The 14,779-nt window shown below is 33.0% G+C and overlaps 1 protein-coding gene across 3 annotated transcripts in view; it reads right to left on the bottom strand.

Annotated features, from left to right (window-relative positions):
- The window catches only part of LOC138182061 (paired box protein Pax-6), a 145,753-nt gene that overhangs the window by 57,648 nt on the left and 73,326 nt on the right, over positions 1-14,779 (bottom strand). For all 3 annotated transcript variants that reach the window (XM_069117575.1, XM_069117573.1, XM_069117574.1), the window contains exons 5-6: positions 13,150-13,340; positions 12,083-12,192 (exon numbers count right to left, since the gene is read on the bottom strand). In XM_069117575.1, coding sequence (XP_068973676.1) covers positions 12,083-12,192; positions 13,150-13,340 — 301 coding nt within the window. The remainder of the gene's footprint in view (positions 1-12,082; positions 12,193-13,149; positions 13,341-14,779) is intronic.

Below are 14,779 nucleotides of genomic sequence, written 5' to 3'. Positions count from 1 at the left end.
TACTTATAATAAATATTTTGTAACTTCTATATAGATTTTCTGAGCCGTTTAAAATTTTACCAATATATATCTATAATCATAGTTAACATCATTAACTAATTAACACTCTGATTAAACTCTGATAAAAAAACATTTGTTCAAAACCATTTAGTGAAAATCTCTCCTAAATAAATAGAAACTCCAATCTATTTTCTATACTCAACTTGAACTTCTTCGTAAAAGACATATCATTGTTTCTAGAATAAATCATGGAGATAAAAATATTGAAGTTAGTGCATCATGTTAGGTCCTAAATCGTAAAATATTCATCTGAACCACAATTGTCGCTAAAATTATCATTTACAAAGTTATCCCGAAATGGAACCAGTGACGTTCTCCATTCCTATATATTTGGTTGCGAGTACCTATCACTTAATTGAAAACGACATCGAAGTTCTATTTATATTGCAGATTTTATAAGCAATTTTCATTAGATTTTATTGGAACTTTGTATTATATAGATATGTATATTATGCATATACATATATGTTCAGAATGAAATACTTTTCTAAAAATAATATAAAAGTGTAACAAGTAACATTGAACCTTCTATCATTTAATAATGCAACGTCTACGTTCAAATAAGAAAAATGTGAAATGCTTGTTCAATACAAAAAGACATTTGTGTCATTGGAATACGACTTTCATATTGTTGTACAACTTCATTCATAATCTTAAGCTAAATTAGTTTCAATTAGCATATAAGTTTAAATAATTAAATTAGTGCAAATATTAAGTTTATATGAATTTTGTTCACTAAAAGATTTGATTATTATCCATTCCTCGTTTTACTATTCCTCGTATTCCATTTATCGTTTTACCGCAACCTAAATACATCCTCATATTTCCATTAAAATGTTTCCAAAATTTGTCATTCCCAATTAAAAAAAAATAAGCAAAATCCTTTTCAAGTCATCCAAATACACCCATAAAAATTCTGTTAGAAAAAAATATGTATTAGGCTACACATTAGTACACATGCATAAATGTTCTTTTCATATCTTAGAAATGATATGTGACGAGATACACAGTCTACTATGTTGCTAATTCATTGTGTTCATTGTTTTTTGTTAGCGAATTATGAGTTTATTGTCTCTCCCGTTTCGTGTTATTGTTATATTGCTCTTTGAAAAATTCTGTGTTATTTCTAATGACCTGGGATGGCTTTCATTAATCTTTTAGCACACTTGCTGACACTAATGAGTTAACAGTAGCTATTTTTTATAAATATTGATATATTACTATTTAATGAAGATATACGAATAGCGAAGAATATACAATACGTTCAGCGACTTTGAAGGAATGGGGCTTAAAGTGTTTATTAGATTTCATTTTAAACTCGATGATTCAAATCTAATGCAATGAAGCCTGAAATCTGAATCAATAGATACACATAATATTCGAAGACATATACGTTTATTCATATTTGAATTTAATGCAGTGAAGGAGAATTTTGTAAGTCATTTTAAAGACATAAATAATGTTATAACATTTGATGATTTTAATAGAGAATTAAATAAATCAGAATGCTTTGTTCTTCAAATTTTCTTTTCTCCTCATAATACACGTATAATTCACGATAGTTAAATATGCTGACTCTTATACTTGTTGGTGGAGCTGGTGGTCGTGTTAATATTATAGTTGATCGTCATACTATGAATATCGCATACTCTATTCTTCCATATTTTGTAACAATTTATGTTATTGTTAGCACATTGACACGCCTGTCCGCGTGAGACACGGGTAGGAGCAACCACCTTTAGTATTAATTAACAATCACGTTTTTGTATTTATAAAAACACTTGTTTTCTTTCACTTTCTAACTTGTGGACACTTATATAATCCAGAAGCAACTGTTAAAAACAAAATTGAGCATTTTCGAACAGTTAGATCGAAAGATAGTTTAGGTTTAAATATAGGTATATATTCTAATAGTATGGTTTGTATTAATGAAACTAAGACATTGCTCGTCGGACAAAGATTCCCAATAATTTCAGTCTCCTCGTTCCAGCATATAAAACAGACATATTTACAAGGTGTTCTCCACATCACGTTCTTGGCCGCGTTCGCGTCGGCAACGTGTCGACAGAGAAACTCTATGCATTGGATTCGCAGGTCAGTGGGTTGTCGCGTCGAGTCATTCAAACCGGTGTCACCAGCGCTCGATTTATCGTGTTCGTCAATCTTGGAAGACTGACCTCCCGTCATGGCTCCGGTTACCGTCCACGACGATGTTACCCACCCTCGCGTTCCACGGCCGCTGCCGCCATCACGTTATCCTGACGAGCACGCTCCTTTGTTTTCCATTTTATTCCGGTTCGCGGCGATCAACGAACGACAGCGATGAATATCTACGCCGCCGAGCGGACGATAAAAAGACGGCTGTTCCGTGATCGCGACTTCTCTGCACCGCAACGCTCGTGCACCGAGCGTATACGTGAGCACATCGAGCCGCGACACCTTGATTATGCGGATGTAAAGAGTGGAATGGCTGATGGTTGACTCTTGGAACAGTGCTTTTCCTATAATAAATGGGATCTTTTCTTTTTGCGTATTTGGATTTACCTTATTTGATATAGCTGAATCATTATGGCAGCTATTTGTATTATTTGAGTGAGTTTTGCACAAAATGACCGTGTTTTCATATGTTCATCTTATTGGTGATAAAAGTAAGGGGCACAGCTTTAAAGAAAACAGGAAGACAAAACGTAATAATCAGTCGCATTTTTCGTGTCTTAAAATTTACGCTGCCGATTAATGTTATATTTTTAATCTTAAATGAGTGTATATGTACTCTTACCGAGTTACGCCACCTTGTGTATGTAGATGTAAGAAATGGAATGACTGATATTTGATTCTTGGAAAAATGCCTTTGCTATAATAGGTATGTAGTTCTGCGTTGAAAGTTACCAATTTATATTTGTAAATATATTTGAGAAAGTTTTTAGTATACAGCATGAATAACCATCTTGACCAGATAATAAGGGCTAAATATGGATCCACTGCAAATTGATGTTTATGAATATGACTGCTTAAATACTTTTATGATGTCTGCGACATATTCTCAAATTTGTTTCAAATTTTACCAATATAATTATAATATTCAAGTTTCATAACAGTGCTAATGGAGTTTCAAAATGTTTCGTGTAAAACACATGATATCTTATTAAAAAGTTTCTATAAGTGTTCAAATACATTTGTGAGTCACCGTACTTACGTGTATCGACATGATTCTACAACTACTAAAGTAGAACGTCCAGCAGAATGCCGGCGAATGAGCTCGTGACCTTAAACGGAGTACACACGCGAGCGATAGAGGGTAGTAATCAGAGACCGAGAGAGGAAAATCTTACTCTATCGAATTTCATGCTCGTGGAAATGCGACAGCTATGGAAACTTTCGACTTGCTGTTGCGTCGAATAATGATTCCGCGAGCGACGTTTCGAGTGAGTCGCCGAGAGGGCACTGCCAAGTGGTTCTTAAGCGACGTTCACCAACTGTCGAGGATGCGGAGAAAATGAGAAATCGGGTTGAATCTTAATATACAATCGCGTCAAGCAGGATTATACCGTGTAGAATGTACACGGTTTTTTTCAATACTGTTGGAGGGCGTTTCAGCGTAAAAAAGATAAAAAGGTGACAATTGAAAAGAATGCGTGTCCATTATTCGATAAAATTATAAAATGAAAATCATCGTGTTTTTTAACATCGTATTTACATTTCATGATAGTTAATAGTTTAATATATGCTCTTTTCTTGCAAATACGAAAAATATTTCATAGGTTTAATAACACGTACAATAGTAGCAATTAATTAGTAATTAATTGGTAGTAGCAATTTATGTAGTGATACTTGGTAGTATTGAATTAGGTATTTATTATTATTAGATAGCGGACATTTATGCATTTATGAAAAATTAAAAAATGTACACACGCATAGAAAGCTCATAATATGCAGATATATACAGATAAAACATCCAAAGTACAGCACTTTTTACAATATTTAGTATCTAGATAATACGATCTTCTACTTAATCGTATTATAGTTATCATCTAGTTATTATATAGTAGATATTTTGTTTAGATAACAAGTTTGTTTAGATAAGGTGTACTTATTTGTGCTAGTAAACTTCTAATTCTAATTAGAGAACTTTCTATAAATTGTGCAAATCTATATTATACCATATTCTTTTATTTCGTGTTCCAGTTTTATTATGATAATGATGATTATATAAATATGATATGATTTTTAAACTTCTTTAAGTATGTATTTTTAGAATATAAGCTCAATCATTTTCATTTTTAGTTTTCTCAAATATGTGTTTTCACTGGCTATTATTAAGGCTAAGGACAAGTAATTTCAATAGTCACTTTATTGTAATTTGTCACTTTAAACAAAGACCTCTATCTCCAATTCACATCTATCCATTTCAAATCTAATTCAATAACATACTTCAGCTTTCAGTTATTTTACATTAAAATATTCCTTTTTAATCATAAAACGGCATTAGAATAAAAAATCATATTTTTTTCTTAATCTTCAATTGATAAGGGCGTTGATGTTCCCACTTGAGTTAAAGTCAACATTAATTTTGCCAAAAGTATATACATATTTTTAGCAACTTTCAGCATATAGTAATATCTAGCAATTGTACCTGTTTTTAATAAAAATAAAAAATCTGAATTTTGTGAAAATCATATCTTCTTCCTGTGATCTTCAATTGTTCTGTAAATTAAAATCAAAGGAAGCAACTTCCTCTACCATCAGTCAGTTGCAATCACGCGTCGTCTCATCAAACAATTTCGCAGAATTCTTTCCATTAACAATGAAGGTCAAAAAACAAAACGAAACTTGAAAAAGCCAGAATAATGAAGAAGAACAATAAAAAAGAAAGAAAAAAAGAATCTGCGCTGAACCCTCTGAATTTCTCTTGAAAAACTTTTCCTTTTCTTCGTTTCAGCGAAAGGATCCACCATCACAGAAAACAGGGGGAGAGAGAGACGTGTATACAAAAGCTATCGGAGAACCATTAATACGCGGATCGCGCGTTTCCATGAGGATCCACGGTTGTGGCGAGAACAACGACAACGACTACGATGCTTACTCGACGACAAACCAAACCTACAACGAAAGACAGAGATAGACAGAGAGAGACAGAGAAAAAGGAAGATAGATAGATAGATAGTGTGTATGTGTATGTGTGTGTATGAGAGGGAGGGGGAGAGGGAGAGAGGGAGAGAGAGAGAGAGAGAGAGAGAGAGAGAGAGATTGTACATTGTCCTGCTCGACGATAAAAGGTTTCGCATCGTTGCAACGTGCCTACCTACTGGGACATGGGGCTCCAGAAGACGAAGTAGAAGCAGTAGAAACGCAGAGACGACAAAACGCGTATGAGGAAAGAGGAAGAGAGAGAGAGAGAGAGAGAGAGAGAGAGAGAGAGAGAATAGAAAAAAGAAGAAAAGATAAAGGGAGATCGGGTGCAACAGATAAAGAGGTCGAGGATAATGCTCTCAGTACACCCTGGGTTTGCTAGCGTACCAGGACGGCCATTATATTGTTTTACCTCTGTATCTCAACCAGAGATCAACCATGGAGAACTCTGAGTACTTGCCTCTCACCGGTGAGAATGATGATGGTTTCTGACGATGGAACGAATCACTGGGGACTAGGAGTATGTAGAAGAACGAATGTTGGCAGTAGACCGCGAATGTTTATGCAAATTTATATCTTTATGAAGATGATTGAAAACGTGGAATCTAGGTAGAAGGTTGTCTTACCTATTAAATATGATAGCGAGCATTACATATGTTTTGGATATTAAAGTTTCTCATAAAAAAGTGCATAAAAATCTGCAGTCTAGTTGCGAATAAAGTCAACAGTGAGCAGGTTGGCTCTGATTGGTTATGTGTGAAGAGACACAAATGGGGTTACATTTTGAAGAATTCGATGAAAAGGAAACGTTAATGGGATACCAAAATTGCATTTTCATTTTTGGTAATTAAGGTTTTGGTGTGTTTGTGCGAAAGATTGTTCGAAGTTGTTGGTGCTTGTGTGGAGTGGTTTGTGAAGGTGATTTTAATGAGAATAACCTAGATTTTTCTATGGTCTCTAAAAGAGCTCTATATTTTAATATTCAGTTAAAACAACAATAAATTACACTGTTCGCCAACATATCAATTTAGATTTTGAAAAAATTCTGAATTTGTCAATTCAATGATGCTGAAACATTCAATGATACGTTACCCATCGTAACAATATCCATGTGGGTTACAATATCCACTAAAATATCAATTCACATTTTAAAATTTAATCTTACTCTGAAACATTCGGCAATATTCAATGAACTCCAGATTATCATATCCATCAAAATATGAACTTGCATTCCAAAAGTCCGAAAAATTCAACAATTTCTATATTAAATGTCAAACTAAACGACTATATTACGACACAGGTGGTGTCTTCTTCGCAACCATCCATCACGTCTGTGAAGGTTCGCCATCTCGACAACGTTGGCGTCGGTATTGGCGGGGTGTCTGCTGAGGCTGATTCACAATGCATCCCCGAGTTGCATTGTGCCGTTGCACGAGACACGAGACACGGTACGGGACGAGACGAGACGAGACGAGACGCGGCAGCAGCAGCGGCATGCAGAAGAATTCTATGAGAGCGGGTGGCGAGAAAGGAGAGGAAGCCAGAATAAAACTGGAGAGAAGAGAAAAAGAGAGGACGACGGCGACGCCAGAAACGATGAACAAGAGAGGCCAAGAAAGAAAGGAGACAAGGGTGCAAAGAGACTCCGTGCTCGATCGAAACGAAAGGGGTTCGGGTCGTATAGGCATTGTTTTTTCACCTCTCGGGTCCCGTACTACGAGGCGAACGGGAGGGGAATGAAAAAGAAGAAATAGAACGAAAGGGAGAAGGAAAGAGAACACGAGTTCTGAATGCCATACCAGAATTTCAATATCTCTGACATGTCGCTCACGCGATCGCGGCCGCGTTCTCATTTCAATTGGAAAAACTGATTTCGTAAATCGATCATGATTTTCTCGGACGATGATATGATGATCAATGGTAGATATACATACGTACACAGCCTCGTTTATAAATAGGCTCTGGATATTCATATGTGTTAAATATGTAAGAAACATGATTTGTGTGAAAACCACTGGAGAAAGATATGATAAGTACATTCCTTTTAATTTTCTGATTTTGATGCCGTTTTATATGACTGAACAATAGTGTTTTAACATGATGTACTTGAAAAAGATCCTTGTAAATATATGCATTAAGTATATAATAATTTAAAAAGAAATTTAGTAGTAGTGTTTTAAAAATGCTAATAACAAAGATATCATAATTATATAAATTTGAACATAATGGAAAGAATTAAAAAAAAAAAAAAATAATATCAGAATTTAGACTAGCAGTTACATTATAGGAAATTCCTATATACAGTTACTTGTATTCTTTTACATCCACGATAGTTAACGTTTTCCTTATTTCTTAGTTTCTTAGATTCTAATATATCCTATTTTATCCTACTAACTGAAATTATCTACTTTAGTTACAAAGGATATCTTAAATAATGAAAAGAAATATTTTTTTAAATACTTATATATACATTTATGTAAAAGTTCCTCAATTTTTTAACAGTTATGTAGAACAAACCAGGGATTTCAAAATGTAACCCTTATCATCGATTCTGTACAATTTTCTTGTCTAAGATTGAAACGTTTGAAGATTCGACAGTTTCCAGAAGCAGTGAGGAACTGATGTTAAAGGATCGGCGCTATGATTGCAGGATAATGTGCTTTCGCTTTGCTCTCGCGATACGGGGTGCCAGTTGTCGTTTCTGTTTGGCCCGAGGCGATTTCCGCCTCTTGGAATCGGTCGTTGTTGAAACACTATGCAAAAACAGAGAAGAGAAAACCTCGAAGGACGAGGACGAACCGATAGAATCTCAAACAGACGGATGCAGATAGGAAAATAGAGGCGTAAGTTGAAAGAGAAAGGAGAGAGAAACAACCCTCCTGACACAAGTTATCCTATAAACGACGGCAAGCCCGCAGCTACGTGGAGATAATCCGGCCCCCGGGGTCCGCGTGTGGTTGAGTGCTCGCAACAGTTACCATATTTGATTGTATCCCTTCTATCCTGCTGGAATACAAAATAATAACGCGTCCTGTGTAGAATCGAAGGGCTCGATTAACAACGCTTTGCGAAGAGAACGATTTTGGACGAGGAGTTTGCGATGATGATGAATGGTGAAGAATTGTATGTACAGTTGCACATGAAAGTATTTGTACATTGGTAGAAATCTTTTATGAATATATTACGTAGTTAGTAATAAAAGTATGTATATATCACTTAATAATAATAAAATATAAAATATCGTAGTAAAAACGTTAGTTCTATTCTTTCGACGCATTAAGAGACATATCGTTAAAATGTAACACGATTGTATTTACTCTTCCTTTCATTAATAAAAAACAAATTACAATATTTAAAATACAATATTAAATGAATTATATACACGTGTTACATGAAATCATAAAAATAATAGAATTAATATTATATTAATATCTTGTAGGTTTTCCCTATGTAAATATCTATTAATGTTTATTTATTAAAAATAATTAATTAAAATTATATTTAAACTGCTATCTCCTTAGCGTTGAATTGAAGGTTTTGTAATTTCTAAATGCTTTAATTCTTTTAATTTCGTTTTAGAAATTTATTAATAATGATTATACCGATATGTATGTATAAATAACTTTGTAACTTTTATGGGAAATGATACAGGTATACAGAATTCGACTTTTCCATCTCCTGTCTGTGTTATGCAAAACATTTTGAAAATTTTGAACGTTTTGAAGGATGGTATCGCCTTTATGAACTGTTTGTTTGTCGGAACAAGAAGTGGTTTCGTTTTTAGCTCTCTTGAACTATATTTCTGCTTGGTTTAAAATTTTTCTGAATTTTCAAATTGCTGCATATCCCTTATAAGTAATAAATAAATATAGATCAATCATCATCATCAACAAATCATAAACAAATACTACTTCATATTACTTAGTAATATTTCTTAGTTATGATCGTGTAACGATAATATTAATAAATCACTAAAACGATGATATCCATGATAGTGACATATCTTTCCGAAGATTTTCATTCGGATTTTCGCAATATACTGATTTAGAAGGTGATAATAATAATATTGAAATAGATCTCAACATGTAGAAAACAACTGATAGACCAATTACGTTGGCACCTTTTGAAGGAAACTCTGGAATAAAAATTATGATAAAATTTGAAGAACGTGTAACATATATCATAAATTTACTTTCTGCTTGGAGTTCTATTTGAACATATGTTTAAAGAACCTAATAGATATTGCTATCAAATAGAGAACAAATATAGAAAATTATCAAAGTCAATTAAGTGGACGGATATTATGTCTTAATATTCAATGGCGTCGTTTTTAATACTTATTATACGTTTAGAGTAACTATTCATACTGTATAATAATTTTTACTAAATACGAGGTTGCAATAAATATTTTGTAATTTCCATATATTTTCAGATAGCGTCTAATTTTTGCTAATATGTAATCATGGCAATCGCTTCTCACTATAATGTTAATGAAATTTCAAAATGTATTACATAATATATGCAATTATATGTATAAGTGTTTATCTATGGTAAGTGTATGAATACTTTTGCGAACCGCTGTATGCGATGCTCTGCCAATTGCAATAAACAATGCGAGGTATAGAAGTAACTTTTCTTGCAACATAACTTTCCGTAGGCGCGATATTTCATCGACTCACCACAAATACTTTAAAAACAGCCTCACGTATGAATCAAACTTACCCATACGTTGGTTTTTTGCTGCTTGTGACACCGTTCGCCACCCTGGCGTTGGAAAACGATCGGCCAAAAGAAATCGCGCGTTTGATATGCCGCCAAAGGGATACGCGTGCACGCTCATGTACCATGAAAGAGAGGCAAACAAGGGGGATGAAGAGGGGTTAGTTCAACGAGTGCATGAGAGAGAAAGAGAGAATATTCCGTCGGTTGAGTTACAATTTCGTGTGGGTTGGACGGTCGACTGCAACCACGCTTTCCACCCCATCCAACCCCCGTGTAACCCCTTCGTCTGTGTCCTTCTCGTTTCGCTTAAACGTAACAATTATTACCGGAAAAGCGCTGCACACGCATGCGGCAAACCGCGGGGCCCGCCGACGGAATTACATTGATATTAGTATCGTTTCAGCCAGCAGATTAATTAATTAAAACGCGCCGCCTCTTCCCCCTATTCTCGAAACCACTCCCTCACGTGTACCCCTCGCTTGTCTGGATTTCTCACCGCTGGCCACTTTTACATATGTGTGAAGGTGTATGGTATTTTAGTGTGTGTATGCGTGTGTATGAATGTTTGAAGATTTTGGATAAGTTTGTGGCGGATGTAAGAGTGGAGGTGTATTGGCAAGTATGGATTGTTCTAGAAATTCTGTTTGATGTTGGGCTAGTTTGTACCTCTTTGGAGTTTTGGGTTTAGGATTGTTTATTAATTTCAATGTTTCCTTTTAAAAGGGCGTACTTTTAGAGTGTATACTGGAAAGCTTATATTACTTTAGAAATTTTGGCTTAGTTTATATATATTTTTAGTTTTGGGTTTGGGTTTAGGGTTGTTCGTTGAATTTAATACTTTTCTTTTTTAATCTTTAAGATGGTTGATACATGGGGCTGGACTATTGATTGCATATAGACTGTACAGATGTTTATGTTTATGTTTATATACATAAGATGCATATGTATGTATGTACATAAAATATACGAAGAAAAAATATCCTATTTAAATCTCATTTATTCAGTTATGTTCATCAAAATGTGAATTTTTATAAACATGGGCAGTCAATTTATAACTATCGTGGCACTTCAATCGATTTATAATAACGGTACACGAATCTTATCCAAGTTTATAAATTAATGAGAAATTGATGACTGGAAGTAGCATCTACCAGTATCTTCCTATGGAATCAGCAGATTCTACATTAATCTGCATTTAAATTAGATATAATTTATATAATATAATGCATTAAAATCATACGAGATTCATGAATGTATGTACTACTTTTGATGTAATTACCGGTTCCTCAAATATTTAGACGGTCGTAAGTGCTAAAAAGCAATTTTAATAATTGTAATAATCATGTAGAATAAAATACCTGATTGAAAATTAATCATTAAAAATAAACAAGTTTCCATTTAGATATTTTTAAGTTACGATTTATATCAAATCGATACAATATCTACATTTAGAAGAAGAAACTTTAGTTTTCTAAAAAGTGTAGAAAAAGACGCAGCATATATTTTGTTTATTATTACACGATAAATGAGAATAATAGCTTATATATTTGATGTAGTGTGGAATGCAGAAATAACGCTTTCATTCGTTATTAGATAATGATCGTTTTTAATCGTTTGTTTTTAACCGTTTATTATATTTAATCGTTCATTACTTTAAACATAAATGTTTAATTTTAGAAATTGAAGTGTTGAGCAGTCCTAACACTATTTATTACGTATTGTTATTATTGGTCTTACATATTGATAATCAGTGTTAAGTAAAGAATACATAAAGTTTCTGTGACAGAACTATTCGTGGCCCCTGTTAAACGATTATTTGATTATAATGTTAATTATATTTGACTAGAGTAATCAGAAAGATTTAACGTAATAGAAAAATGTTAAGTCCAAGTTTCGTAAGACTTCGATTTTTTAATAATACCTTGTTAATCTTTAATCTTATTTAATAGGACGTCATTTTATATCGTACATTAGTATATATTTTATGTTAATTAGGGATATTTTTGAACACATCAATTTCTGACACGCATTCTATATTATCGCAGTATCACTGACTATATTTTCAAATAGAATATTGATAAAAATGAAGACTGGAAGACAGGTGAAATGTAGCGAAACATGTAAATATCTTAATTTAAATAAAGTACTTATTAGTATTAATTTCTCTTACCTTTCTTTGCATGCAGAATATCCGCAGGATCCGGCGGCAAGGCTGTACAATGACTTGGACTCAAGCTGGGCTGCAGGGATGGAAACGGACTGCCAGCACCAGATGGATACCTAATGTGAAATAAAATTTTAAAATAGAGAGATTATGGCCTTTGCGCTTTTTCAACTGAATTATGCTCTCATTTCTTTAGAGCAATTTCCTAATTTTGATAATTTTCAATGTAAAACTATAAAGATTACGAAACTTTCTAAGATCAAACAAATTTTGTAAAAGGGAAAAATTTTAAATAATGGAATAATATTGAATCAAAAACTACCAACAATTTTTAGTAAAGAGAATAATATTGCACTGAAAACTATCAAAGATCATATTATTGATACATAGATAAGGATTGTGTTATTAAAAAAATTCTAAACGAGATTTAAAGTATGATGTAAGGAATTAAGTAATAGTTTTTAAATAATATAATTTCTTTTCCTTTACTGGTTGAGTTAATATATATTATATCGGAAAAGTTTTTATAAAATGTCTATCTCTACACATATTTGTGAAGATACAAGAAAGGATATAAAATCTTACATTTAAGGATAGACTTTTATATCAATTTCTGTTATTGTGGTATTTAAAAAATGATACTTACACGTAAAATTACTTCTATGAGAAAGTTATTCTTTTAAAAATTTTGACATTTCGATGCTTGATACTTCTGATATAGTTATTTTATATACTATTACTTTTTATTATATTATTTCATCTTCAGAGAATAAGTACATGAAAGTAATATAATTATCGTGTCATCGTTTGTAATTGTATTATCGAGCGATTTTAATTGCTTAGTCTGTTTTATCATTACGTACTTTAACTTTTTATTTATATTGTACTTCATATACCGTTTAAAATTTAATAAAGAATCTTTTATCAAATTTTTTATATTTCTACATGAAAATTGGCAAATTAAAAAATTATCTTTCTTTACAACTTTTTCAGTTCTCATAAATTACTATACATAGTTTCATAATGGGTTTATAGAGAAAAATGGTACAATGATAAAGGGAAGAATAAGTTACCATGGATTGGGCCTCGGCCAGCCTGTGGTTTGCCCATTCAGTAGCCTCAATTTGTCGTAAACGCTCTCAGCTGGGCTACCAGCACCAACTCCAACACCAACAGCAGCCACCCCTTGCTGCTGCTGTTGCTGCTGTTGCCGTTGCTCCTTCTGTGCTGCTAAATTTCTCAGTACCCTATTTATAGATGACACCTAAAATTAGAAATAGAATAAGAGGAATTAATTATAATTAATTGTAACTATGATCTACGTCTTAATTACAATCATTATAATTTATATTTTTATTAACATTCAACGTATTTATAAATATATACATACGTTTTAATTGAAAGAACGTATGCTTGGAAAGTGAATAACTTTTACCTATTAGTAGAAAATTAATTATTATTGTCAATCATTCACAGAATGGGTACCTAACTTATTATCCCTGTATATATTCGATATAAATTACTACATTAATCATTTCACGTAAAATTTATTCAAAATGAATCATATTGCAAATACATATTGTTCGTTTAAAAATATTTGAAATGTGGTTAATTTTGCATAAATTTTACATGAAATGATCAGTACTAGTGATTGTTTAATATAAATAAAGATGAAAAACTATTTATTCTGTTTCATGTTATACAATATTATAATTTTGTATTATAATCCATTATAATCACAATATTATAATGAGAGTAATTGAGAGTTTTAGATCTGAATATTTACTGATTGAACATTTGTATAACTTATGATATGAAACGAAAATTTAAAATGGTTAATATAATAGTATCTATGTAAAAAATGAAAATATTAGAAATTTTTGTATACAATATAGACTTAATTTTTAAATATTTTTAAAGTTATATTGTGATATATTTTCTTCATAACTGTTATTTTACATTCATTACAAGAAGATGTAGTAAATACAATTTTTATCATACCATTTGTTTCAGAAATCCAAAAGTTATAGATCTAGAACCTTAAATACAGTCTTGTATAGATTTCCCATATATTATATTCGTATTATAGATCTATTATGAGCTCTTGTGAGATCTAATTATGTACATATTATGTAATTGAGATTTCCTTCAGACAAACCCTACAAAACGAGCTACACATCATGAGCCATGGGACATGCAGATAGAGGAACTCAGAAAAGAAACTTCCATCACTCGTTTATTTCGAATCACGTTTATCCGTACAATATCAGTTTCGAGGGACGTCTTTAATAGATTGCGCATTGGTTGAAGAGGCATCGGATTTATTATAAACACGAAACATACCGGTTCAACCGAGTTAAACCATCGAGATAGAGAAAGATGAGAGGAGTTCGGGGGGTGCGCTTCTGCCCGATGAAATGCGATGAGAGCGGTAATTAAAACGATGCGGTGAGCGGCTTGTGCTTCACGAGGGAGTTAATTACCTCCGGCTTCAATTATATCCGTCTCGCGTCACTCCAAGGGGACTTTGGCTTCTGCCAACCTAAGTACGCACTCGCGCGTCTGCGGCGCGAAACACGTGCACGCGGTCGCCTACACGCGCGATGCTACTTCCGTCGATCGACGTGTAGTACGAGAGACCTGGAGCCTGCTGTAATTTCTGAGTCTTCGTTGGAATTAAGCGGAATTTCGTGAGACCTTGGC

Source organism: Bombus flavifrons, chromosome 7 (genome assembly GCF_040668555.2).
Source record: "Bombus flavifrons isolate JBK064 chromosome 7, iyBomFlav1_principal, whole genome shotgun sequence".
Classification (NCBI taxonomy): Eukaryota; Metazoa; Arthropoda; class Insecta; order Hymenoptera; family Apidae; genus Bombus; species Bombus flavifrons.
The sequence above is the reverse complement of the archived record's forward strand: the minus strand, read 5'-3'. Positions and strand labels throughout refer to the sequence as shown.